The sequence below is a fragment of the Microcaecilia unicolor genome, chromosome 2 (genome assembly GCF_901765095.1).
Source record: "Microcaecilia unicolor chromosome 2, aMicUni1.1, whole genome shotgun sequence".
Classification (NCBI taxonomy): domain Eukaryota; kingdom Metazoa; phylum Chordata; class Amphibia; order Gymnophiona; family Siphonopidae; genus Microcaecilia; species Microcaecilia unicolor.
Genome location: NC_044032.1, coordinates 53067389 through 53093473, shown reverse-complemented (window position 1 = coordinate 53093473; position 26085 = coordinate 53067389). Strand labels below are relative to the sequence as shown.

At 39.2% G+C, this 26085-nt stretch overlaps 1 protein-coding gene across 1 annotated transcript in view; it reads left to right on the top strand.

Annotated features, from left to right (window-relative positions):
• Positions 1–23903, top strand: part of LOC115462888 (RNA-binding E3 ubiquitin-protein ligase MEX3C-like) — a 28383-nt gene extending 4480 nt beyond the window's left edge. Inside the window, exon 2 of the mRNA XM_030192952.1 lies at positions 21055–23903. Coding sequence (XP_030048812.1) covers positions 21055–22262 — 1208 coding nt within the window. The 3' untranslated portion in view covers positions 22263–23903. The remainder of the gene's footprint in view (positions 1–21054) is intronic.
• Positions 23904–26085: the final 2182 nt, after the last annotated feature.

The following is a 26085-nucleotide window of genomic DNA, read 5'->3' as shown; positions in this document are numbered from 1 at the left end:
AGCCTGCCATGAGTGGGAAAGCGCAGGGTACAAATGTAACAAAAATAAAAATAAACCGCTTTGTAACCACAGAAGGGTGGTATATCAAGTCTCATTCTCTTTCCCCTGGCAATGCTTGGAAGGCAGCAGATAGAGTGTTACTCAGCAGAGAACAAAGACAGTGCATTAATGGTCTGTCTTGTATCATAGTAGTGTGTTCCTAAGTCTTTATTAATTTTAATCATGGGGAAGGGGGAAGCTACTTTCTGTAGTTGCAAATTAAGTGTAATGTGTTGGGTAGACATCAGACAGGTCACTGTGAACTGAATAGACCAGAACAGTGGCATGCAAGATGGTCACTAAGAAGGATAATTAGCACTACACTTTACTTAGAGATTTTTCACAATTCGCTTTTTCTTTCCAAGGTTCCACCATCTGTCATGCTAGAATGGGGTCCATACTCTTGGCTTGACCCTGCACTTTGTAGATGAAATGTCTGCTTGAAGAATTTTAGAAAGGGCATTGGACAGCTTTTGTAATCAGCTTTCCCCCCCCCCCCCCCCCCCTTTATTTTGCCCCTGATTTGCACTTCCTTCTATTATTCAACTTGTCTGTCCTCCAGTCTTCACCATTCACACATCCTTTTTCTTTGTTATTCCTAATCATTTTTCTGTTGAAACCTACAATACAATCTTGCAATAAATGAGTATTTTTTTTAGTTTAACAAAGTGACATGGTTATAGTTCAGGTGCACTGAAATAAGAGGAAGGAATTTTTAGATTGTAGGGGAGACAGTGATTAGTTGTGCATTGAGTTTAATACATTCATTAATATCTTGCAGTAATTCACAATATTAAAAAGTACCAGACCCATTTATTTTTTTGTCACTGTTTGTATAACCGTCACAATCAGAAACAACCACCAATGTAGTGTCCAAAAGGTGTCAGAGCAAACAATTATGCATAGTAACTAAAGCAATATAAAGTTTGTAAGGGTAGTGCAATATGAAAACTAGCCATTCAATTTTCAACACGTTGGCCGCTCATGAAATACTGACATACTTAATGCTTCTCCCAGTATCTGCTACCTAATCATCTGTCAAATTTGCTGCCTATCTTTTATAGTATATACCACACATCTGGCATTTATCAGCTCAGCATCCATATCGTATGTGAAAGGGATTGACTTGTTTATAAAAGGGGTGGTGAGGATGAAAATTATCCGAATTTCAAGAAAGCATGGGACGAACAAGGGAGAAGGAACAGTAGAAATTAGTACATAATATGAATAGGCATATTGGGTAAGATGTATGCTCTTTACTGTTATTTTCTATGTTGCAAGGTCTACCCTACTTGTCAACTGTATGTTTCCCAGTGACTGTGAGCAGTGCAAGAGAGCTGGAGCTATGCCGTTTGGGAAGTCTTATGAGATTATTCAGAAAACAGAGCAACACTAAGCTCCTACCTTGGTAGAATGCAGCAGCTCCAGCCTCTCTGGAGCGATGTGCTTCATTGCAGTTCTGCTAGCAAATGCTGACTATAAAAACGTCCTTGCTTCCTTTAGAGCTAGAGTAGGGATCTTTGATGCTACGTGCAGGAAGTTACCCCTCAAGTAGGATCTGCAGTCTTGGTAAACAGAGGGATTTAATGGCATTAGTAATTTATACAAATTATATGTTGATAGCTCATATACAGATTACATCATCAGATTTGCTACAGTGGCAGCATAATATATTGTACACTGTTTACATCGGTAAAATGAGTTTTAGCACATAGAAATAATTTGATTTTTCTATATTTTGTTCCAAGTTGTACTTGCATTGTCGGTAATACATGTTGGATTTGGAGACCTAGGCAGTTGCCTACCTCCTAAAGCCGCCACTGATTGTGGGCAAAATTTGAAACTTCGTGCAGTTGCCCCAGCATTCTGTTCTGCAAGTTGACCAAGGCATACTCCCCAATTCCCCCCCCCCCCCCCCCCCCCCCCCAAAAAAAAAAAAAATACTGAAATGGAATAAACTCAGGAATAATTTAAGGAAGCATTATGTTTCAGAAGGGGCAGTGTCTATGGAACAGCCTCCCAGTAGATGTAGTGGAGATGAAGATGGTATATATCTGAATTCAAGAAAGCATATGATGAGTACAGACTACCTCTGAAGGAGAGGAATTGTATTTCATTTATTTTATTAAAACAATGTTACCAGCTAATCTATAGAGCTTGGTAGTTGATTTAGCTGGCAGACATAGCTTTTATATGTCATTTTCTGTTTCTCCCTATTCATTCATCTCATCCGTTTTGTCCCATCCCACTTTGTCATTTCCCACCTCTCAAGTGTTTTTTCTCTTCCTTCCTCCCCTTCAACGTTTTCCTGCTGTTCTGCAGAAGAGCCCCATAATTCTGGGCAATTGCAAGGGTGAGCTGTGAATGATGGAGGAAGGGTTGTGGTGCTGTGTCCTTTCAAATTGCCTTACCCCACCTGTCTTCACCACAAGTAGCGGGGCAGACTCTCACAGTACCCCACAGTGGCCCGACAGTCAACCTCAGAGTGTTGTGTGCATGTAAGTTAATGTGTCCAAACGTGGCCAGCCAGCCAGCCATGCTGTGCACCTCTGTTGATATATACGTGCTGGAAAACTTAAGTAAAGCATAAAGAGGAAGGGGCAAATGCTCAGGAGCCACACAGAAATCTAACTTGGGCAAAAAAAAAAAATATCTGTTGCTTTCACTGGAGTCAACCAGTAGAAGTCATCAGCCATTTTAAAGAAACGGTGCGGCAGCAAGAGGATCAGCGACAGAAGGCAGGAAAGAGTGGGGATCTTTCTTGCTCCAAAGAATCCACTAGACCACCAGGGTGGCCTGACGTATGTGCCAGGAGAGTACCCTGCAGCTGGGGAGAGGGGAGACAGATCGCTGTGCATTTTCGTGAGGACCCTGCAAGACCCGGGTCCATCCCTGCGGGATCCCTGCAGACCTGGAGGGGATTCCCATGGGAATCCCACCATCCCCGCTCCCGTGCAGTGCTCTATTACAGATCCCTGCAGCACTTAAGTATTCACCCTCCTCCACTGAGAGTAATGTCCATTACACTTTATGCTTTTTCTGTCCAATTACCAATTTCTAATCCACAACAGAGCATTGCCTCCTATCCCATGACTTTAATTTTCTTAGGAGTCTCTCCAGAGGAATTCTGTCAAACTATCTGAAAATCTAGATACACTACATCAACCGGCTCACCTTTATCCACAAGTTTTTAACGCCTTCAAAGAAATGAAGCAAATTGGTGAGGCAAAACTTCCCTTGGCTGAAACCGTGCTGACTCTGTCCCATGAATAGTTCCCCTATTTTACCTGGAATTGTCGTCAGGCTTACCGGTCTGTAATTTCCCAGATCACCCCAGAACCCTTTATAAAAATCAGCATTGGCCACCCTCCAATCTTCAGGTACTACAGACGATTTTAATGACAGGTTAAGATTAACAGCAGGTCAGCAATTTCATGTTTTGAGTTCTTTCAGTACCCTTGGGCGCACACCATCTGGTCCAGATGATTTACTACTCTTAATTTGTTGATTTGGCTCATTACATCTTCCAGGTTCACGGAGATTTCTTTCAGTTCCTCTGCATCATCACCCTTGTAAGAGATCTACCTGTATCAGAAGTGGTTTTCATCATCTTTCGTAAAGACTGAAGCAAAGAATTCATTCAGTCTCTCCACTAAGGCCTTGTCCTCCATGAGTGCCCCTTTTGCTCCTTCATGACATCTGTCCCGTGGATTCCCTTGCAAGCTTGATGCTTCTGATGTCCCTAAAAAACTTGTTGCTGATGAGTTTTTGCCTTTGTGTCAAGTTTTTCATATTCTCTTTTAGCCTTCTTTATCAATGCTTTGCATCTAACTCGCCAGTAATTATGTTGCTTCTTATTTTCTTGATTTGGGTCCACTTATGGTGTCACCTATCAATGTGATTAGTGGTTTCACTGGGGTTTTTGTTTCTTTGTTTTTTAGAGACCATCAGTTTATAGATAAGCTCCTTGTCTCAATCAGGGTTGCTGCCTAGTATGGTCATGATGAATTTTCATGAAAGTATAGTTGTGTACATGCGGTATTAAAACTGGTTAATTTGTAGAGTTCAGCTGTTGAGGGAAATTCTGGATTAGAATATTGGTTTATGATTCAGCTAGAAGTCCTGGAGCATAGATTCAAGAGTTCCGTCTGCTCTATTTAAACATACCATTCGTTGGAGGAAAAAAATGGGTGGACTCTTTAACATTTTATTTTTCTAGGTTAGAGGTCTGTGTTGGATGCTCATTTGTACCTTGACAGAAACATACAAGAGCTAAATGTTGTTGAGCTGCTCATAGAAAGGGTTAACCTAACTTCAGTAGGTGAATGTGTTAAAACTACATTTAGTTAAGTTCATTGTACGAAGGTTAGAAAAATACACTAGTTTCATCTTTGTCATACTTATCACTTGATTTTTTTTATTTGTTTTTGGGTGTTTTTTAGTACACAGCTTTCCAAACCAGTTCTGGGTACCTTGCAGCCAGTCCCCCCCCCCCCCCCCCCCCCCCTTAGTGCCATATACCAAGAAAGATAAACAAGCCTTAATGCAAAGATTTTTGCCATCTATTTTGAGCAGAGATCAACAGTGATCTGTGGCATTGCACCAGGAAGTAGATGGGCTTTATGAGCCTTATCTGTTCTATATTTGAGTTAATAGATTGTAAGCTCTTTGAGCAGGGACTGTCTCTCTATGTCAAATGTTCAGCGCTGCGTGCGTCTGGTAGCGCTATATAAATGCTATTAGTAGTAGTAGTGTGTGTGATAACACAGCCTTTACTTGCTGTCTGGTAATGACAGTCATAGATAAGACTATATAAAAGCCTAAGAATAAAAACCTAGAAAAACGAAAGGCAGATAAAGACCATATGGGCCTATCCAGAATAGAATAAGGTAGATCAAGCCTGTTACTATTTTAAGTAATATTTATTAAGGGTGGGTAATTAGCATGTTAATAATGCTGTTAAATGTGTTAATATTTTAACACATCAATAGCATTCTAATACCAGCTGATTTTTTTTTTTTTTTTTTAACGCAGACCCACCCCACGATTACCTCAACAACTCAGTCTCCAGATTTTCCCTTCTTTCTTCACTGCCTCAAATCTTTTTTCTTTCCCTGCACAGCCAGGCTCTACAGGTGCTTGAGCCGTGCTGTGCAGAAAGTTGGGGAAGTCTCATGATTTCAAGTCCTGCGAGACTTCCCCCAACTTCCTGCACAGCCCAGTCCTTACTTCGGGGGCTGCTTTTGCTGGATTAATCTTGCTCCCCCGTCCCCTTTTCTCTTTTTTTGGCTAGAGGACACCAGCCAACCACTTACATAAAACTGTAAAGTTGTAAAATATAGTGAACCATAACAAAACCAAATTTAATTAGAGATGTCCATAATACATTCCCTGACAATAAGGGAAAAAGCTGCAGCAAGCACAAATCCACCCTCCTTACCCTCTGGAGTTGAGCTCTTCATTGCAGAGAAGCAGGAGCTGTCACTGATACTCACAAGGGACTTTTAGCTTTTGGAAAGTACCCAGAGATTTCTCTTGTAATCAGTGCCATTACTAGTGTGACTGGCGATTTCACATGTCTTCTGAGAAAAACGTACTGCAGGTAAGCAGCTTTGCTTTATGGAAGGCCAGTTTCTGTTGCGTAATCAAGTATACAGAAATAGTATAGAAGTAGTGTAAAATAAGCTGAAGCTGTGTGTGGGCCATGTGGAAACAATTAGGTGGGCATTTGTGGCAAAGTCAATAAAGGTGCATTTCCTTTCTTAGGAATGTCAGTTACCTTAAATCTTATTGGAACTTACTAGGGGTTTTAGTCTAAAATTGAGAGATTGAAATGCAACTTCATTTAGGCGCTTAGTGTCTAGGAAGCATTGCTGCTTTACTGTTCTGCATCTTTAAAAAAAAATGTAAAATAGCTTTAATTGCTGAATTAATGATTACCTCAGTTGCATAAAGACTGAAGTTTTACGTCATCATTGTTTCTGCTATTTGAGGGGAGAGATGATTGAGGTGTGCAAAATCCTGAATGGTGTAGAACAAGTAGAAGTGAATAGATTGTATGAAAAAGACAAAGACTAGGGGACGCTCAATGAAATTACATGGAAATACTTTAAAAACAAATAGGAGGAAATATCTCACCCAACAAATAAGCTCTGGAACTCATTGCCGGAGGATGTAAACAGCAGTTAGCATATCTGGGTTTTAAAAAATTTGGACAAGTTCCTGGAGGAAAAGTCCATAGTCTGCTATTGAGATAGACATGGGGAAGCAACTAATTTCCCTGGGATTGGTAGCAAGGAATGTTGCTACTATCTGGATTTCTGCCAGGTACTTGTGACCTGAATTGGCCACTGTTAGAAACAGGATACTGGGTTAGATGAACCATTGGTCTGACCTAGTATTGCTATTCTTATGTTCTTATGAATCGCATTAATGCATAGTACACATCATTTCCAAAAATGGAGGGGACAAAAATCTATCCATACCATAAGGTTGTAGGAATCCTAGGCCAAGCCATCCTGTTTTTGTCAAAGCTGTCTGTTCTAATTAATAACTATTCCCAGAGTGTATATCCCTGTCAGTTTGCTTCTGGGTTTTTGCAACATAAAGAAATTTTAGGAAGTACAAATTCTGGATCTAATCCCTCTCACTGATTTTTGACGTTTGTATTTTGCATAAGAAAAGCAGACATGCTTTCTGATCACTTAAAATATTGAGAGAAATCTTCTCCAAGAGTAAGTCATTGATAGAGGAAGTAACTCCATATTTGAAGGGAAACTAAAGGATAGGCCACTGAGGGGAAAAAATGCTTCTGCATTTCATATCAAGGTAGTTGATTTTTTTTCTTTGTTCTTTACAGTTGGGAATCTGATTTCCAAAACTGTGTCTGGTTGCTGTTAAAAAGCAAGAGGACATATGTAGATATTTTAATGTTGAGATCTTTTGAAAGTTTCCTTAGTCTTGTTTATAAAATGAAGCTTACAAGTTTGAGCAAATAACTGTAGAAAGATTCTTTTTAACATGTAATGCTTCAAGTAATCATTTTGGTTTCGTTTGATATTTTTTCATGAATCATCTAATATTTTTGTCCCTAATTTGTAATGGCTCGTGTAGCCTTTTATTATGATTATATTCCATGATTTGCACCAGAAGACCCTATATTTAAATTCATAATGTGGCAACTCCCTAATTTAACAAGAGCTTTTGAGTTTTTAAAAGTTCCTTCTGATGTGGGCACCATTGGGATAGTTCTATATAAACAAATCATGTTCTAGTTTTTTATTTGCATATGTGAATACGCATGCATGTAAATAAACCATTTCTGGCCAGCACACTATTCTGTAAGTACACGCCAATATTCAATGGTGTGTACTTTGTAGGTGAGCATTCTAGTGAGCTGTGTATGGGCAAAAAACCCAGTTCCTTGTGTAAATTATAAAACTTTATAATCTATGAGCATGCTTTCTCAGTATAGGGGCTGATGTATATAACTGCATCTAAACGTATAGGTATATTTTTGGCCTGTTAATAAAGTATTCTATAAAAGAAAAGTGCCTACTTTTTTATTTATTTGTTACAATTTTCCCACCTATTTTCAGGCTCAATGTGGCTTACATAATACCGAAAGTCATTCGCCAAGTCCGGTAGGGAACAAATACAATTGGATGTTAGGGTGGAATAGGGAAGATAAGATTCAGGCACGTAGGGTTAAAGAAAGGGAGGCTTTGATAATGTCCAATACGATCTTTGGTATTGATGTGTTGCGGAGTTAAGGCATTTATGTTGGGTCAGTCGGGTATGCCTTTCCGAACAGATGAGTCTTTAGTGATTTTCTGAATTTTAGATGGTCGTAGATTGTTTTCACAGCTTGTGGCAGTGTGTCCACAGTCATGTACTTATGTAAGAGAAGTTGGACGCATGGGTTGAGTTGTATTTAAGTCCTTTGCAATTTGGGTAGTGGAGATTCAGGTAAGTCCGTGATGAATAGGTGCATTTATAGAATATCCTCCCGAGTCTAAATAAATTGGGAAGAGAGAATGTAGGGCCTAGTGGTTAGGGTGGTGGACTTTGGTCCTGGGGAACTGAGGACCTGAGTTCGATTCCCACTTCAGGCACAGGCAGCTCTTTGTGACTCTGGGCAAGTCACTTAACCCTCCATTGCCCCAGGTACAAATAAGTACCTGTATACAATATGTAAGCCGCATTGAGCCTGCCATGAGTGGGAAAGCGCGCGGTACAAATGTAACAAAAAAAAAAATTTGGTAGGCAAAACAAAAAAAGAAGGCTTGACAGGGCAATTGTAAAATGGAACAGAAGATGAATTATGCTCAACTAGACCTGGGTCCATCGAGCCTAATAATCTTGTCTCAAACAGTGGCCAGTTTGTCCAAGTACTATTACAGCTTATTTCCAGGAATAAACAATGACTTTCCCCAAATATACCTGATTAATAAATTTGTATGGTCGTACCTTGTCCAAATCTCTGAACCCCTCTGTTAATTACCTTGACCACACCCTCAAGTAACAGTTTCCTCAATTTTTGTATACAGTGAAAGACATTTTCTAAGATTTGTTTTTTGCTGGTAAACTTCATGGGATGTCCTCTAATGGGATGGGCCCTTTTACAGGGAGGCGGTAAGCCCAACGCGGCTTACCGCTTGCTGTTCCGGGACTACTGCCAGCCCAGCGCAGCCACCATCGGTAGTCCTGCCTTGGGTGTGTGTGCCATTTCTGGGGGGGAAAGAAAAACCCTGGAAATAACTTGGCAGCGGTAATCGGACGTCAGCAAGCGCTGCCTGGTTACCGCCGGGTTAGCACAAGAGCCCTTATTACCACCTCAGTGGATGATGGTAAGGGCTCCCTGTCGCATGGCCATGTGTCTGGGGGCTTTTTTTTTCCCCTCTGCACTAAAAGGGCCCTGGCACATAGAAAAAAGTGCCCCGCTGTTATCGCGGGACCCTTTTTCCCCGCAGCTTGGTAAAAGGACCGCTTAGTGTTCAAAAAGTTAGTTGTGCCCGATTGAGCCAAACCACTCCACTCATAAATTTCAATAGTATCCTCTCACAGTTTTCTCTGTGCCCCCCCCCCCCCCTTCCACCTTTCCCGGTGGTCATCTTTCTTTTCAACTTCCCTTATATTCTTAATTAAAACACAAACAAATTGAGGGATACAATATAAAGTAGTTTCAATAATAATAAAATATCTAGTAAACTACGCACTTCTTAACGATCTATTATTTTTATCAATATATCACAGAACTAATATAAATCACAGTAAATGGGGGGGGGGATCTATATATAGCACTTTAAAAAATCCACGCAGAAAACATTTCTGCCTTTGTATTCTATAAATGATGCCTAGATTTAGGTGCAGTATATAGAATATGCTTAGTTGATATCCCAGCACCTAAAATTATGTGTGTCCATTTACACCAACGAAAACATGGTGGAAATTTTCTGTGCGTAGAGGTAGGCGCACTGGGCTATATTCTGTAACTACACATGTAAATTTTGGCCCCCACCCATGACATGCCCCTTTTTGCCTGCACACTGAGATTCAGAATACTCTTAGTGAGTTGTGCGCATAAATTCTAATTATTGCCAATTAGTGGTCATTATTGCTTAAATGCTGTTAATGCTGATTGGCTTGTTAAATTATGCCTGTTATAGCATAGCTTGGATTTCAGCGCAAAACGCTAGGCGCGCCATATAGAATCTGGGGGATACTGACCATATATAGCGACCATAAACATCAGTTATGCAGCATATGCATCCAGTGTTCTCATAAGATGCAAATCTAGTGTTCACTTTTATCCAGTTGGTAGGTGGTCCAAAACTGTGGTAAAGGTGAAGTCTTATGCAAAGAGGGACTTTAAATAAAGATTGCGTTGGAGGCAAAAACACATAGTAAAAATTTGTTTAGGTATTGTTGCAGGAATTACCACTATTGTTAGCAGAATCTGTGGTACTTCAGGAGTCAAATACCACACACCAGAATGAGAGAGAAATCTTCTTTATTTGCCAGCAAACAAAGTAGGACATCAGCGCTAGCTCTCTCCTTCTCTTCAGCTCTCTGTGTCTTGTGTCTCCTGTCTTGGTTCCTTCTCGTCTAACGTAAGCTGCTTCTGTTCTCATTTATATATTGTCCTAAACCCCTCTAGCCCCCCTTTCTCACCAGATGGTAAAGAATAGATTGATTACCCTGTCTTGAACTAATTATCTCTACACATTTACTCAAAAATATCAGTTACATAGGTTTGAGATATTTCCTAAACTGACCTTTGACCTGGGGCCTCTCAAACTAGACAATGTGGCACCTATCTCCTGCATTTTATTATTATTAAATTCTCAGATTCCCAGTTAACTTAAAATACTAACCGGACTCTGGCATTCATTAAGGGGCCAATCTTGCTTAATGGCACACAGACATGGTTTGTTATTACTTTCAGGAGACCAGTCCTACACTTAGCTATAATCCATCAAGGAGAAGAGTTGACTTTTCCTGACCTCTTTCACCTAGCTAGGACTGTGGATAATTCAAACCAGATGATGACCTCTTAAACTGCAGACAAATCTCACTTGAAAGTCAGACACTGAATTGAAAAGATATTTTACAGGGAGAAATAAAACTTATTAATTAAACAGAATAAAACATATTTTAAAATAAGCAAAAATCAGAATTCCTTATAAGACAAAATCTAAATTATCTAGAATTATTTAAATCTACTCTATCTCCTTCTAAACAGCATTCAGCCTAATCTTTTAAAACAGCTTGCTTGCTGATCCCCTCGAGATTGTCCAGTATGCCTTACTTAGAATGGCATCCAGATGTGGTTTATTATGCCTTTGAACAATCCATCACTCAAAAAGGGACAAAGAAAGTTTCATTTCTCTCTGACCTTTCTAACCTCTAGTCTAGCAAAAGCTAGACATTTGAGTAATTAAACCCAGATGGCATTCTATCACTTGCAGGACTGAACCAAACTTAAACAGAATTAACAAATTAATATGATTTCTCTGTCCAAGCTGCCTCAGTATATTAAAAGCAAGAAGCCGGCAAAAAAATCGGTTGGACTGCTAGATGACCGAGGGGTAGAAGGGGCAATCAGAGAAGACAAAGCCATAGTGGAGAGATTAAATGAATTCTTCGGTCTTCACCAAGGAAGATTTGGGAGAGATACCAGTGCCAGAAATGGTATTCAAAGCTGACGAGTCGTAGAAATTGAATGAAATCTCTCTAAACCTAGAGGATGTAATGGGGCAATATGACAAATTTGAAGAGTAGCAAATCTGGACCAGATGATATTCATCCCAGAGTACTGATAGAATTGAAAACTGAACTGGTGGAACTATTAGTAATATGTAATTTATCTTTAAAATCAAGTGTGGTACTGGGAGATGGGAGGGTAGCCCGTGTAGCGCCAATATTTTAAAAAAGGTTCCAGAGAGGATCCGGGAAATTATAGACCAGTGAGCCTGACATCGGTGCTGGGCAAAATGGTAGAGACTATTGTAAAGAACAAAATTACAGAGCATATTCAAAAGCATGGATTAATGAGACAAAGCCAACATGGATTTAGTGAAGGGAAATCTTGCCTCACTAATCTATTACATTTCTTTGAAGCGGTGAACAAACATGTGGATAAAGGCGAGCGGTTGATATTGTATATCTGGATTTTTCAAAAGACGTTTGACAAAGTATCTCATGAAAAAACTCCAGAGGAAATTGGAAAGTCATGGGATAGGAGGTAGTGTCCTATTATGGATTAAAAACTGGTTAAAGGATAGAAAACAGAGAGTAGGGTTAAATGGTCAGTATTGGAGAAGGTTCCCCAGGGTTCCCCAGGGGTCTATGCTGGGACTGCTGCTTTAACATATTTATAAATGATCTAGAGATGGGAGTAACTAGTGAGGTAATTAAATTTGTTCACGACACAAAGTTATTCAAAGTTGTTAAATCGTGAGAGGATTGTGAAAAATTACAAGAGGACCTTACGAGACTGAGTGTCTAAATGGCAGATGATGTTTAATGTGAGCAAGTGCAAAGTGGTGCATGTGAGAGGAACCCGAACTATAGCTTCATAATACAAGGTTCCACGTTAGGAGTCACTGACCAAGAAAGGGATCTCGGCGGCGTCATTGATATGTTGACACCTTCTGCTCAGTGTGCTGCGGTGGCTAAGAAAGCAAACAGAATGTTAGGTATTATTAGGAAAGGAATGGAAAACAAAAGTGAGGATGTTATGCCTTTGTAGCAGTCCATGGTGCGACCACACCTCGAATATTGAATTCAATTCTGGTCTCCGCATGTCAAGATATAGTGGAATTAGAAAAGGTACAGAGAAGGGGCGACGAAAATGGTAAAGGGGATGGGACGACTTCCCTATGAGGAAAGGCTGAACCGGCTAGGGCTCTTCAGCTTGGAGAAAAGACGGCTGAGGGGAGATATGATAGAGGTCTATAAAATAATGAGAGGAGTGGAACGGGTAGACGTGAGTTGTTTACTGTTTCCAAAAATACTAGGACTAGAGGGCATGCGATGAAGCTATAAGGTAGTAAATTCAAAACTAGTCTGAGAATTTTTCTCCACTCAACACTGTAATTAAACTTTGGAATTCGTTGCCAGAGAATATGGTAAAGGCGGTTAGCTTAGCTGAGTTTAAAAAAGGTCTGGATGGCTTCCTAAAGGAAAAGTCCATAGACCATTATTAAATTGACTTAGGGAAAATCCACTGCTATTTCTGGAATAAGCAGCATAAAATGTATTGAACATTTTCGGGATCGTGCCAGGTATTTATGACCTGGATTGGCCACTGTTGAAAACAGTATGCTGGGCTTGATGGACCTTTGGTCTGTTCCAGTGTGGTAATACTTAAGTACTCCCAGTGTGGGAAAAAGTCTCCACAATTTTGAGTAAAATCCATGTATTTTATTTATTGGGATTTATTGACCGCCTTTATGAAGATTCAGCCAAGGCGGTGTACAGTAGGTACGATTGTTAATAGCATAATATTAATAAAATAACCAAGAATAAATGAGGTAAACTTGAAAACAATAAATTTGAAACTTAGAACTACTGTGAAACAGTATCAAAAATATAACACTGGAATTCAAATACCAAAGATATAATACAGTGTTTGCATAATGCTAATAATACACCTAATAAGCATGCATTAGAGCATTCAACTAAAATAGATATATGATACAAGATTTTCTGCCTAAGATCCAGTGGACCTGTATAAATCTTTTGTTCCTGCACCTGGCCTTTCCTTCTGACTCGTCCCATTCCCTTTTGAAAACAGGAAATTGAGGTAAAAGGGGGTGGGATGGGTCAGAGGGAAAGGCCCCATGTAAGCAGAGGCAGCATTTCAATATGGCTGCTTGCAGGGTGAAGACTTACTGAAAATGAAAAGGTAAACCGGGAGAAGAGGGGAGGGGGAGAGAGAGCTGCTGGCAGTCCGGAGGAGGGGGGGGAGAGAGAGAGATGCTGGGCCGACTGCAGGGGAGGGAGGGCGGTTAATTGTTAATTGCAATTAACGTGCAGCCCGATTTTTTTTTTTTTTTTTTTTTCAAGAAGTACAAAGACTAGGGTATTGCATTTAGTTACTAAGTAGTACATTTATTTTATTTATTTTATTTATTGCATTTGTATCCCACATTATCCCACCTCTTTGCAGGCTCAATGTGGCTTACAATTCTTCATGGATGCTGGAGGTAGAAGAGAACATACAATTGGTTTTACAGAGGGTTTTGGGTTACATGGTGATGAAATACATGATGGTTTTAAAGCAAGAGACATAAAAGAACATTTCTGGATATATTAGAGATACATAAAATGGAGAAAATATATTTTTTGTCACTCAATACAGTTAATCTCTGGAATTTGTTATCAGAGAATATGGTAAAAGCAATTAGTATAGCTGAGTTTAAAAAAAAAAAAAGTTTGGACAGATATCTGAAAGTAAGTAGCATGGAAGCTATGTACTTATTGGGATCTTGCCAGGTATTTGTGTCTTGGATTGGCCTCTGGTGGAAATACGATGCTTGGTCTGACCCAGTGTGGCAAGTCTTATTTTTGTATCCACAACGACTGGAGCATTATCTTACTCTCCCACTTGGCTGGCATAGCCACAGCCACGTTATAGCACAATTATCTGGAACTGATGTAGAACGCTATGGACTAAACTTTAAAAAAAAAAAAATTTATCCTGGTGTGAAAAGCAAATTCATGAATGAAATGGAAACATAAATTGGACTACTAGATTGCTTTTTAAAAAAACAAATTTTCTTGAAACAGGTCCTTTTTGGACTAGCACAAAATAGAAGTAATCATGCAGTCCTCATAACCGGATGGAAAATGGTCCTGAGGGGCACTATACAGAACCACTACCAGAAGACTTACTTTAATCTGATTATTTCTTCCATAACATCATGGAAAAGGATTTGGCCTAATCTTGTCCTTCTAATGTAAAGACACAAAGATTTTTGCATGATTTCTTCCTTTAATTTGTTTTGATCTTAAGATGCTCTTCATTCTTTCTATTTAGCGTAAAATATCAGGGCCCTGTTTACTAAGGTGTGCTAGTGTTTTTAGCATTTGCTAATTCTAGATACGCCCATAGGAATATATGGGTATTTCTAGCGTTAGCGCACATAAAAGAAAAGCTAGCATGCTTACAGAGCGGCTTAGCAAATGGGGCCCTAAGTGAATTAAGATGTGACTTTAGTGTCCAGTAGATACTGAAAACATATACACACAGAATAAGCCCCTTGTAAAGTAAGGATTATGCCATTAGAAAGCCATTGTAAAGTGATGTGGATGAGGAAGGAAATGGATAGCAGCAGCAAAAATCTCTCTAACCCCACACAGATTAATACAATAAAATAAATGGCTGCCTTCCAACCACACTGCCATACCCCTGTCCCTACTGGGCTGGCTATTAGAGAATCTCTGTATATTCCCGATCAGACACATACAGAGGGAAATACTTCCATAAGGGTGCTCTGCATGCTTTTTCCATCATACCTGCTCTTCCGTCCCAAGTTTCTGTGTTTGATATGCTGCCTCTTAATGATTTAGATTTGTATTTTAATTTTCTTTAATTCTACTGTGAAACTTACTGATTAAGAAAGCTGTAAAGTAGTGGTGAAGCATAGCAATGCCTATTGATAAGAGATGGTAGCACCCTGTGGTTAAACTGTGAAATCTATCCTTTGATTTATTTATTTATTGCATTTGTATCCCACATTTTCCCACCTATTTGCAGGCTCATTGTGGCTTACAGAGTTTATGACATTGTCATTCCATGATATCACATACACTTAGTATTGTATAGAGATTAAGTAAGGGAAGACAGAAGAAAGGTGTTAGGCAGGATAGTATGGAAGGTGGACTTTAGAGATTGGATGGATTGGTGAGGTAGTTCTGTGAGGCTATGGGTTCTCTTTGTAGGCTTTGTTGAAGAGATGTGTCTTCAAAGATTTGCGGAAGTTAGTTATTTCGTCAGTAGCTTTCAGGGCTGTAGGTAATGCATTCCACAGCTGCGTGCTCATGTAAGAGAAGGTGGTAGCGTGTATCAGCTTGTATTTTAGTCCTTTACAGCTGGGGAAGTGCAAATTGAGAAATTTGCGGGATGATCTTATGGCGTTCTTGGGAGGCAAGTCCACGAGGTTTAGCATGTAGATTGGGGCTTCTGCGTGAATGATTTTGTGTACAATCATGCAGATCTTGAACGCAATGATAGTTTTACTTATTATCACAGTTGGTTTCACTTTATTATTCTTTCCAAACCTGTGACATGTTTGTACTCCAAACACGGCCTCCCCTCTTCCCTCTAGATTAAAAAAAAAAAAACTCGGTTAGTGGTTTTCAGCCCAATCTTTGGGGCCTACCTGGCCAGACAGGTATTCAGGATACTCACAGTGAAGTGCATGCTAATACATATCTTCACTGCATGCAAATCTCTCTCATGATTATTTATTGTAGATATCCTGAAAACCTGACTAGCGGGGTGTGTGGGAATTGTGTCAATAAGAGGTTTCATAGTTTGATCTTTGAAAACTTTTTTTAAAGGCTTATATACCGCTCTATACCAGTTGATTCTGAGTGGTTTACAATAAGGCAATTACATACATGTAAAAAAAAAATACAAAACGGTAGACAAAAGTTTTTAAAAAAAATAGTATAGTTATTAGCAATTTTCATCATAAATTCTGTGTTAGGGAGTGGAGGAGTAGCCTAGTGGTTAGTGCAGTGGACTTTGATCCTGGGGAACTGAGTTCCCACTGCAGCTCCTTGTGACTCTGGGCAAGTCACTTAACCCGCCATTGCCCCTGGTACAAATAAGTACATGAATATATGTAAACCGCTTTGAATGTAGTTGCAAAAACCTCAGAAAGGCGGTATATCAAGTCCCATTTCCCTTTCCCATTATAATGAATCCAGATATCTCTTGAAGAATGTTTTGAAATTTTTCCTAAATATTGCATAATTAGAAAACTGATTAAAATAGGAGGATATCAGCTTCCAAATCTTGGTATATTGCACAGCAAGTACTTTAGTTTATCATATACTACTACGACTCCTAGATCACTTCGGGATTGGTGGAAATATACTTAGTTGGATCAAGGGTTTTCTAACCACCAGAACATACCAAGTAAAATCAAATTAAAACATATCACCACCGTGGAAAGCAGACTGCGGAGTACCTCAAGGATCACCATTATCACCAATACTGTTCAACATAATGATGATCCCACTGGCCAAGTCCTTATCCAATCAAGGCCTCAACCCGTTCATCTATGCAGACGATGTCACAATTTACATTCCCTTCAGACACGATCTGACAGAAATCACCAAATGAAATCAAGCTCAGTCTAAACGGGCAAATTCATTTCAACTGAACACTGAAAAAACACACTGCCTCATCCTCTCATCCCAACACAATAAGTACAAACCCACAACCATAAACACCCCAGACCATACCCTCCCTATCTCAGCCTAAAAATACTCTGTGTTACAATCGACCGCAATCTTGCACTTGAGAGCCAAGTAAACTCCACTACAAAGAAAATGTTCCACTCCATGTGGAAACTTAAATGCGTAAAATCTTTCTTCCCAAGGGAAATATTTCGTAACCTAATACAATCAATGGTACTAAGCCATGCAGATTACTGCAATGGAATCTATGCGGGATGTAAAGAACAACTCACAAACTCCAGACCGCCCAAAACACAGCAGCCAGGCTGATATTCGGCAAAAAACGATTCAAAAGTGCATTGGCACCCAATCAAAACATATTACCTTCAAAATCTGCACCCTGGTCCATAAGATTATCTACGGCAAAGTTCCAGGATGCATGACAGACCTCGTAGATCTACCAACCAGAAACAGAACCGGATCATCACGAACATACCTAAATCTCCACTACCCAAATTGCAAAGGACTCGAATACAAAGCAACCTATGCATCCAGCTTCTCCTATATAAGCACACAACTATGGAACGCATTGCCAAAAGCTGTGAAAACAATCTACGACCATCTAAACTTCAGGAAATCGCTAAAAACCAACCTGTTCAAAAAGGCATACCCTACCGACCCAATATAAATGACTAAACTCTGCAACACAGCAAAACCAAAGATCGTATTGGACACTATATAACCTTCCCTCTCTTCGACCCCAATTGTGCCTGAAACACACGTACCTTTATTCGACCACATCACCACCTTGTATTTGTTTCCCTACTGGACTTGGGCGAACACCTTTACGGTACTATGTAAGCCACATTGAGCCTGCAAATAGGTGGGAAAATGTGGGATACAAATGTAATAAATAAATGTTGCTCTTAATAGGAGGTAAAGCAAAGTAAGAAAGATACAGGTTCTTCAAAGCTTATTAAATTTCCCAAATTCAGTAAGAGGAACTAGATAGTCTGGACAGACCCCTTATAAAATTTTAAATAACATACAGCATAATTTATAGTGAATTCTAGCTTGTATAGTCAGCCGGTGTAACTTATTAAGCAGAGATCTTATTTATTTGGATTTATTTACTTCCTTTTTGAAAGAATCCACTCAAAGCAGTGTACAGTAAGAATAAATCATAAGCCATAGACAATTACAGCAGTAAAAATATTCAAATAATACGAAGTATAGCATAGTATACTACTTACAATGTCAACACAATATGAATAGAACATTTTAAACTAGTGGAACCATGCCCATTTCCTCAACAATGAAACGGGCCCTAGGAAGGCTGTCTTGTAAGCTTTTTTTTTTTCTCTCTCTCTCTCTCTCTCTCCCCTGTCCTCCTCTCCATGTCCAGCGATTCTTCCCCTCCCCTCGATTTGTACTGGAACGTTCTCTGGCTGGCTTCCGTTCCGTTCGTAACATCCCTCCTGACGTCATTGCGTCTTGACGCAAGGGTGGGACAGTGAAGGTGAATGAAACGCTGGAGGCTGGCTGACATCAGGAGATGTTACGAACCCAGGCAGACAGACATGGAACGTTTGAGGTGCAAATTATTATATAGGAGAAAATTAATCTGACTGCAATGTTCTGAATAGTTAGAATTTTTGGATTGACTGCTTCAGTGAACCCAGATTAATAGTCTAGTTTAGAGAGTAGCAAGGCCTGTACTAATTGCTGGCCATGATGGAAGTTTGGTGATAACACAAATATAATAGGATTACTGTGTAATAGATGTTTGAAATGCATAACCTTTTTTTTTTTCATTGGGGAAAGGGAGTGGGACTTGATATCTCCTTTCAGTGGTTACACTCAAAGTGGTTTACATATTATATACAGGTACTTATTTTTTACCTGGGGCAGGGGTGTGACTGATTAAAGTCCTGTCTTCTTAGATGTTGAGGGCAGTTTCAGCTAAATCTCTTCTCTGTGGTACAATTGTGAGAAACTATGTGACTAAGGGGTTCTATCATGTGGGAACTCCTCAGTCTAAACTTTTTCCATAGGCACGGAATTGTGGTTACCTCAGTTACTATCTTTATTTTCCTTATTTTATTTCAGCTGTCCTGCCTCTGCCATGTGATTCACTTCACAAGTTCCCTGGTAGATCCTTAGGTTTTCTGTCACTTTCAAGTTTTGCTTCTTTTTTTCTTATTTAGTGTGGGACATCTATAGGCCTTGAGCTCCCAGCCAGCGAATTCTTATTGAGTCATTTGATTTTGCCGCAACTTATTTTTCTAGATGAGAAATATCAAAAGAAGACTCTCGGCATCTTCAAAAGGTGTTCACAGTGCAACAGGACTGTATCTTTTAAGGATACCTACACCTGGTGCCCTGCAATACCTGGAACTCCAGGAGTTGCATTAGACTATGGGGAATATTTTTGATTTGATTTACTTACTGCTATATTTTTAAAAAATGCGTTCTAGCAGTTTACAGTAAAATGGCTTTGACGGCAACTCCAATACTTGGAACATAAGGACAGAGCTGGGTGGACTTCTACGGTCTACGTCCCAGAAACACCAAAGAGAGACCATGATGAAGTATATAATATCAAGTTCATTGTTGATGTTAATCTTGAATTGATAATGAATATGACTGTTGGCCAGACTGGATGGAACGTTCAGATCTTTCCGTCTTACTGTTTTACTGTGTAAGTTGTTCTACTTCAAAGAATTTCCTAATTCTCCTCCTCATCAACAAAAAAGAACCTTTTTATTAGATCATTAACATGATGGGCTGATCCAAATAGACTCCAAAGATTTTAATTGTAGGGCAAAAAGAATATTTTGTTTGAGAATATGACCTAAGTTAAGAACTGGGTTAACGAATTATATAAATTTTGTTTTTATCAGTGTTTAAGCTTAAATTTGTTCATCCAGCAACTAGTTAAGTCTAGACAATCCTGCACCTTAGGTAACTTCTTTGTCAAGGTGGAAATTGCAGGTATACCTCTGGATTCTATATAGATAGCCCGGCGCGGATTCTGTAACAGTAGTTGTAATTTAACAAGCTCAATAAGCTAATGAGGGCTGATAACAGCACTTATTAACAAGCAATAATGAGCATTAATTGGTGTTAGGCGCACAACTCGCTGTGTATTGTGTAACGATGTGCACTGAACTTCTAATGCTTGTAGGCAAAAAGGGGCGGGGAAGTGGGCATTTCATGGGCATTCTGAAATTTACGCACCTAGTTATAGAATGTGGCCCAGTGCGCCTAAATCTGCACGCTGGGATTTATGCCACATTTTTGTTGGTGTAAATGGATGGGCATATTTAGGCGCCGAAATATCAACTAAGCACATTTTATAATCGGTGCCTAAATCTAGGCACCAATTATCAGGCTTAAACCAGCACCAATTTTGTTTTTCTTTAGTTGCTATATATAAAATCTCTCCCATAATGACTGAAAAACTTGTTATATAGCAAGTCCTCAGTAGGACCTTCAGCAGGAAAAATGCTTGATTTCTACTGATCCACAACTGTGTGTGTTAAAACTTCTTGGATAATCCTGGTTATATTCTAAGAGCCTAGATTTCCAGTATTCTGTTTACTTCAGAATTACTTTACTCCATTGTAAAGGTCTTCAGAAGAATAAACAACCAATTTAAAATTAGTTTTTGCCCTTCCTTTTAAATTTAAAATTCCTCTGGTAAGAGGGTAGGGAATTACTGGATTGATTGTCAGAATAGTATTGGGAAGAGTATATTTTTCATGATTGTGTTTGTTTACTTATTTTATGAATGTGTTTGGGTAAGTGACCAAACTTTGTGGTGCAGGATGCGCTCAAATTGAAATAAGCATAATATCTGGGAATGGAGATAATTACCAGTGTTTCAGATCAGCTGGAGACTCTCAACTCTGCATGACGACAGTAATCAGGAAATATCCTTCCTGTCTATGATTTGGTATTTAAATGGCTATGGGCTATTACCTGACCAGTAACACATGATTGGTGGGAAAAGGAGAGAAGACTGATAATGACATTGAAATGTTTCTGAAATATAAATTCTTACAAATGTTTTCTGTTTTTCATATTTTTAAATAGGTTGCAAAATCAAAGCACTAAGAGCCAAGACAAACACTTACATTAAAACACCTGTTCGTGGAGAAGAACCAGTTTTTGTAGTCACTGGACGGAAAGAAGATGTAGCCATGGCCAAACGGGAGATTCTGTCAGCTGCTGAGCACTTTTCCATGATCAGAGCATCTCGTAACAAAAATGGTCCTGCCCTTGGGGGTACACCATGCACACCCAACCTGCCAGGGCAGACCACTGTCCAGGTCAGGGTGCCTTATCGTGTAGTTGGACTCGTGGTTGGACCCAAAGGCGCTACCATCAAACGAATTCAGCAGCAGACACACACATACATAGTAACTCCTAGTAGAGACAAGGAGCCAGTCTTTGAGGTGACAGGAATGCCCGAAAATGTAGATCGAGCACGTGAAGAAATAGAAATGCATATTGCCATGCGCACAGGAAACTATATTGAGCTGAATGAAGAAAATGATTTCCATTACAACGGTACAGATGTCAGCATTGAAAGTGGCAACTTTACATCTGTTTGGCTGACCTCTAATCCAGCAGCTCCTGGCCGTACTAGAATGATTTCAAATTATCGAAATGATAGCTCTAGCTCTCTAGGAAGTGGTTCTACAGATTCTTTCTTTGGAAGCAATAGGTTGGCAGATTTCAGCCCAACTAGCCCATTTAGCACAGGAAGCTTCTGGTTTGGAGATACAATCCAATCTGTAGGCTCAGAAGATCTGGTGGTTGACCCTCCTGCCTTTGACTCTTTGCCAGCACCTTCCCAAACCATCTGGGCACCATTTGAGCCAGCAAATCCACTCTCAGGGTTTGGCAGTGATCCCACAGCATGCATGAAGGCTCAACGCAGAGGAAGTCTGTCACCTACTTTTCTTGAAAGTATGGAACATCCACTTGCCAGGAGGGTAAGAAGTGACCCTCTTGCTATGAACAACCAGGCTGGCCTTCCAATCTACATCCCTGCTTTTTCCAATGGTAGCAACAGCTACTCTTCTTCCAATGGTGGCTCCACCTCAAGTTCACCTCCAGAGTCGAGACGAAAGCATGACTGTGTGATATGCTTTGAAAATGAAATCATTGCAGCCCTGGTTCCATGTGGCCACAACCTCTTCTGCATTGAATGTGCTAACAAAATCTGTGAAAGAGAAACACCAATGTGTCCTGTCTGCCAGACCGCTGTTACTCAGGCAATCCGAATCCATTCTTAGATCTGTGGACTCTTAAACTTTTAATGGCATGGGTATAACAGACCCCCCTCTTACTAAATTTCCTTACAGATTCTTATAACTGTCATTGAACTGTCTTAGAATTAGGCTAATGTTCATCCATTTATTATCTAAAAAAAGCTGCTATTGTAACACTAAACCCTTGTTTGGTCTCTGGTCCACTTTTGATTTGCTAGACACCTGGTTTATGATTTGAGAATAAGGAGGAAAAATTAATAAGAGCATATAAATTATGACTTTCACAAGAACTGTATTAGATTCTTAACTCCTTTTTCTTTTTATTTCTTTTTTTTTAATTAGACCATTAACCTTATAGTTCTAACAGAGATATAATGTGCTGTGAAGGGTTATGCCATTTTCAGTTTATCAAGATAACTTTAAATACTGCCTTGTTTCTACTGCCATTCTTGTAAAACAGTTTCTTCCTTTTAACTTATAATAACTTCTGCCTAATTATGCAGTTTTTTTGTAAATTTTTCACTAATTGTGAGTTCTTACCCACTGCTTTTCTTAACCTAATGGAAAAGAAATCTGCCAATAGGATTTCTTCCATTTCAACAAGGGCATTGGGACGTGCATATTTTTGACTAATAGGAAGGATGCTTTTATTCCTTTCCTTAGTCTTACCAAACTACTCTTAAAAGTTACACTTTTAACTGGTATATATAAGTTTAATGTGAAGCAGTTTTTATGTCCCGTCCATCTTGCATATTATGTATACATTTTATTTTAGCAATCATAGGGAAAGTGGGAACAGGGTTAGCTGTGTGCCCTCCCAAAATTTACAAAAGCAGCTGTGACCTCAGCCTGCAATCAGTTTATTAAATATCAAAAGTCAAATGTCCAGTCACAAGGAATAATCTTACTTTATCATGCTCCTTTTTACTTTTGCATTTCAACCTGTGGGACACCAATTGCTTTGTTAAATCTGAACTCAGATTGAAATTATAATGATTTCCTGATGGATTTTTTTCTACTAATTATTTTTTGGAAGCATTATTTTCCCATGGCAAAAGAAAAGATTTTCTGTCAGTATAACTTTAAAATTCTATGTTTATTGAACTAGTATATATATATATAGAAATTTTATTTTTTATTTCCACTTGAAGAGTTACATTTCGTATAAAAGTTTACAAATAACGGTTTTTATTTTTTTCAAGTATAAGAGTTGCCTTGATGGCATATTATGATGTAATGCATAACTTTAATGCTAATTGCTTGTAGAATAGTTTAAATGTCAGTATTGAAATGTAATCTCTAGCTGCCGTCTTGTAGTATGAACGAATGTTCGCCAAGCATGTATTTTATATTGTATTGCATCGTACACTGCAACTAATAAGCCAAGGAATATACATTAGATGAGTGTACCGTTTCTATAAACCACAAACTATCGATATAGTTTAGTATTTGCTAATTTTACTACACTTTTGTTATGTATATGTAGGGAGGTCATAGGGGTTATAAATTCAATTTGAGTAAAGTTTAAAAACCATATATTTTATGATAAAGGGCCTTTAACTTATGATGGCCAAAGCACTGATATATATTTGCTGTAAAGAGAATTATAAGAGTTTTATTTTTCTGATATTAAAAGTTCCTTAATAAAGACTTGTTTCCATTTAACATGTCCTGCTTGCTTTGTTTTGATGTTAAGCCTCATCTTTATTTTCATTTTGTATTCCTTTATTAGCTCAGACTTGGTTGACACATTACCAAAACCGCTTAGAGCATTTTTAAAATGCAAGCAAATATATTGAAACCAAGTCAACTAAAACAAAATTCACACGTAAAAGATTTTTTAAAATATTTTATTTTCTGTTTCCTAAACAGGTAGGTACAAACTTAGGGCCTCTTGTTTAATCTGCACTAGTGATTCCCACATGGTAAATGCGACGCATCCCATAGGCTGCAGTGCATTTGCTGTGCCAGGAATCGCTAGCGCGGTTTAGTAAGAGAGGCCCTTAAATTGTGAGTCCTCCAGGGACAGAAAAGTACCTGCTGTACCCGATGTACACCATTTCAATAGCTCTCAGACTTGCAGTCTGTAGTTTAAAAAAAAATTAATCTCCCATATGTTGTACACTAAAAGTTCCACAAAGTAAGCATATCACTAGAAACGGCACTTGTTTTAGTACTCTTTAGCCCAGTTCTTTTCAGCTCAGTCTTTGGAGTACATCGGCCAGTCAGGTTTTTAGGATAAGCTCAATACATATGAATTGATACAGATTTGCATGCATTACCTCGGTGTAATGCAAATCTTTCTCTAGCATATTCATTGGCTGGTGTGCCATGATGGCTAAAGAGAACCATTGCTTTAGCCAAGCCTTCCATGAAAAAAAAACAGTGATATGCCACCATCCAAAGGCAGGAGTTCTCAACTCACTCCTCGAGACAGACCAAGCCAGTCTGGTTTTCAAGATATCCATAATGAATATGCATGAGGTAGATTTGCATATAATAGCTTGTTGTGTCACAAAGACTGGGTTGAGAATCCCTGGCTGAAGGTAACTATAGTGGACAGAGCATTCTCTCAAATACAATGGCAGCTTTTAAAAGCAAAGAACAATGTACATTTATGCCAATACTTTACAGAGAGCCAATGTAAGAAAGATGAAATTCAGTCACATCAGGGAATTAACACTAAAGTTGCTAAATTTTTGATTGTGTTGCAGCGTACCCCAAGGATACTTGCGTAACTGAAATACGGTCTAGTGCTAATGAGAAAGTGAATTCAGGTGGCCAAATCATTCCTCTCCAGGAATGGGCAGATCATTCATAACTGACTAGTAAAAAGAAAGCCTTAGAAAATTTGTAGTACAAGAATTTCATAGACCAAACCTGGTCCTGGAAGCACCCTAGCCAGTCATGTTTTCAAGGTACCCTCAGTGAATGTTCATGAGAGAGATTTGCATTCACTGCCTCCACAGCATGCAAATCTATCTCATGAATATTCATTGTGGATATTCTGAAAACCTGACTGCTGGGGTGCCACCAGGACCAGGTTTGGGAACCACTGTCATAGTCCATTCCAAATCCATGACGCTATCCATGATGTGCATTCATCACCATAGGGCAGGGATTCCCAAACCTGGTCCTGGAGGCACCCCAGCCAGTTTTTTTCAGGATATCCATATGCAAATCCTTCTCATGAATATTCATTATGAATATCTTGAAAGCCGCACTGGCTGGGGTGCCTCCAGGACCAGGTTTGGGAGCTACTGCCATAGGGCTAAGTATGTGGATAGATTTCCTAACTCAGTTCAGACTTCCCTCAGTTAAGCTTCAAGCTATTGCCTGATACCTAACCCTGCAATCGCCTGCAGGCTAGTGCTTCAGTCTTCCATGGACAGAACTCAGGATCAAGCTAAATATCATTTGCATATATTTTAGAAAATCTCTTGCCCTAATAATAAACCTATTCAGATTATATGTATAGGTTGGGGGAGGAGGGAAGAATAGAACACTTCGTTCTTTTTCAGCCGTCTAGGAATTATATTGGATCTGCTGAGTTCAGGTGGACAATATTTTGATGCAGGGTATACACAGGCACTAGTGAATTTAAAAAAAACTACAGTTTTCTCTAATGAATATTAGAATAGAGGAGCTATTTATGATCTAGTTCTTGGAATATAAAACAATGCAATGATGCTGAATCTACTAGTGATCATAATGCACTTATTGGCCTTTTACTAGAAGGCGTTAAGCCGTAATGTGCACTTAGCACGTGAGAAAACACATCCTGCAAAACACGTCAAAGCATTTTGTGGTAATTAGATTGTGAGCCCTCTAGGGACAGAAAAATACC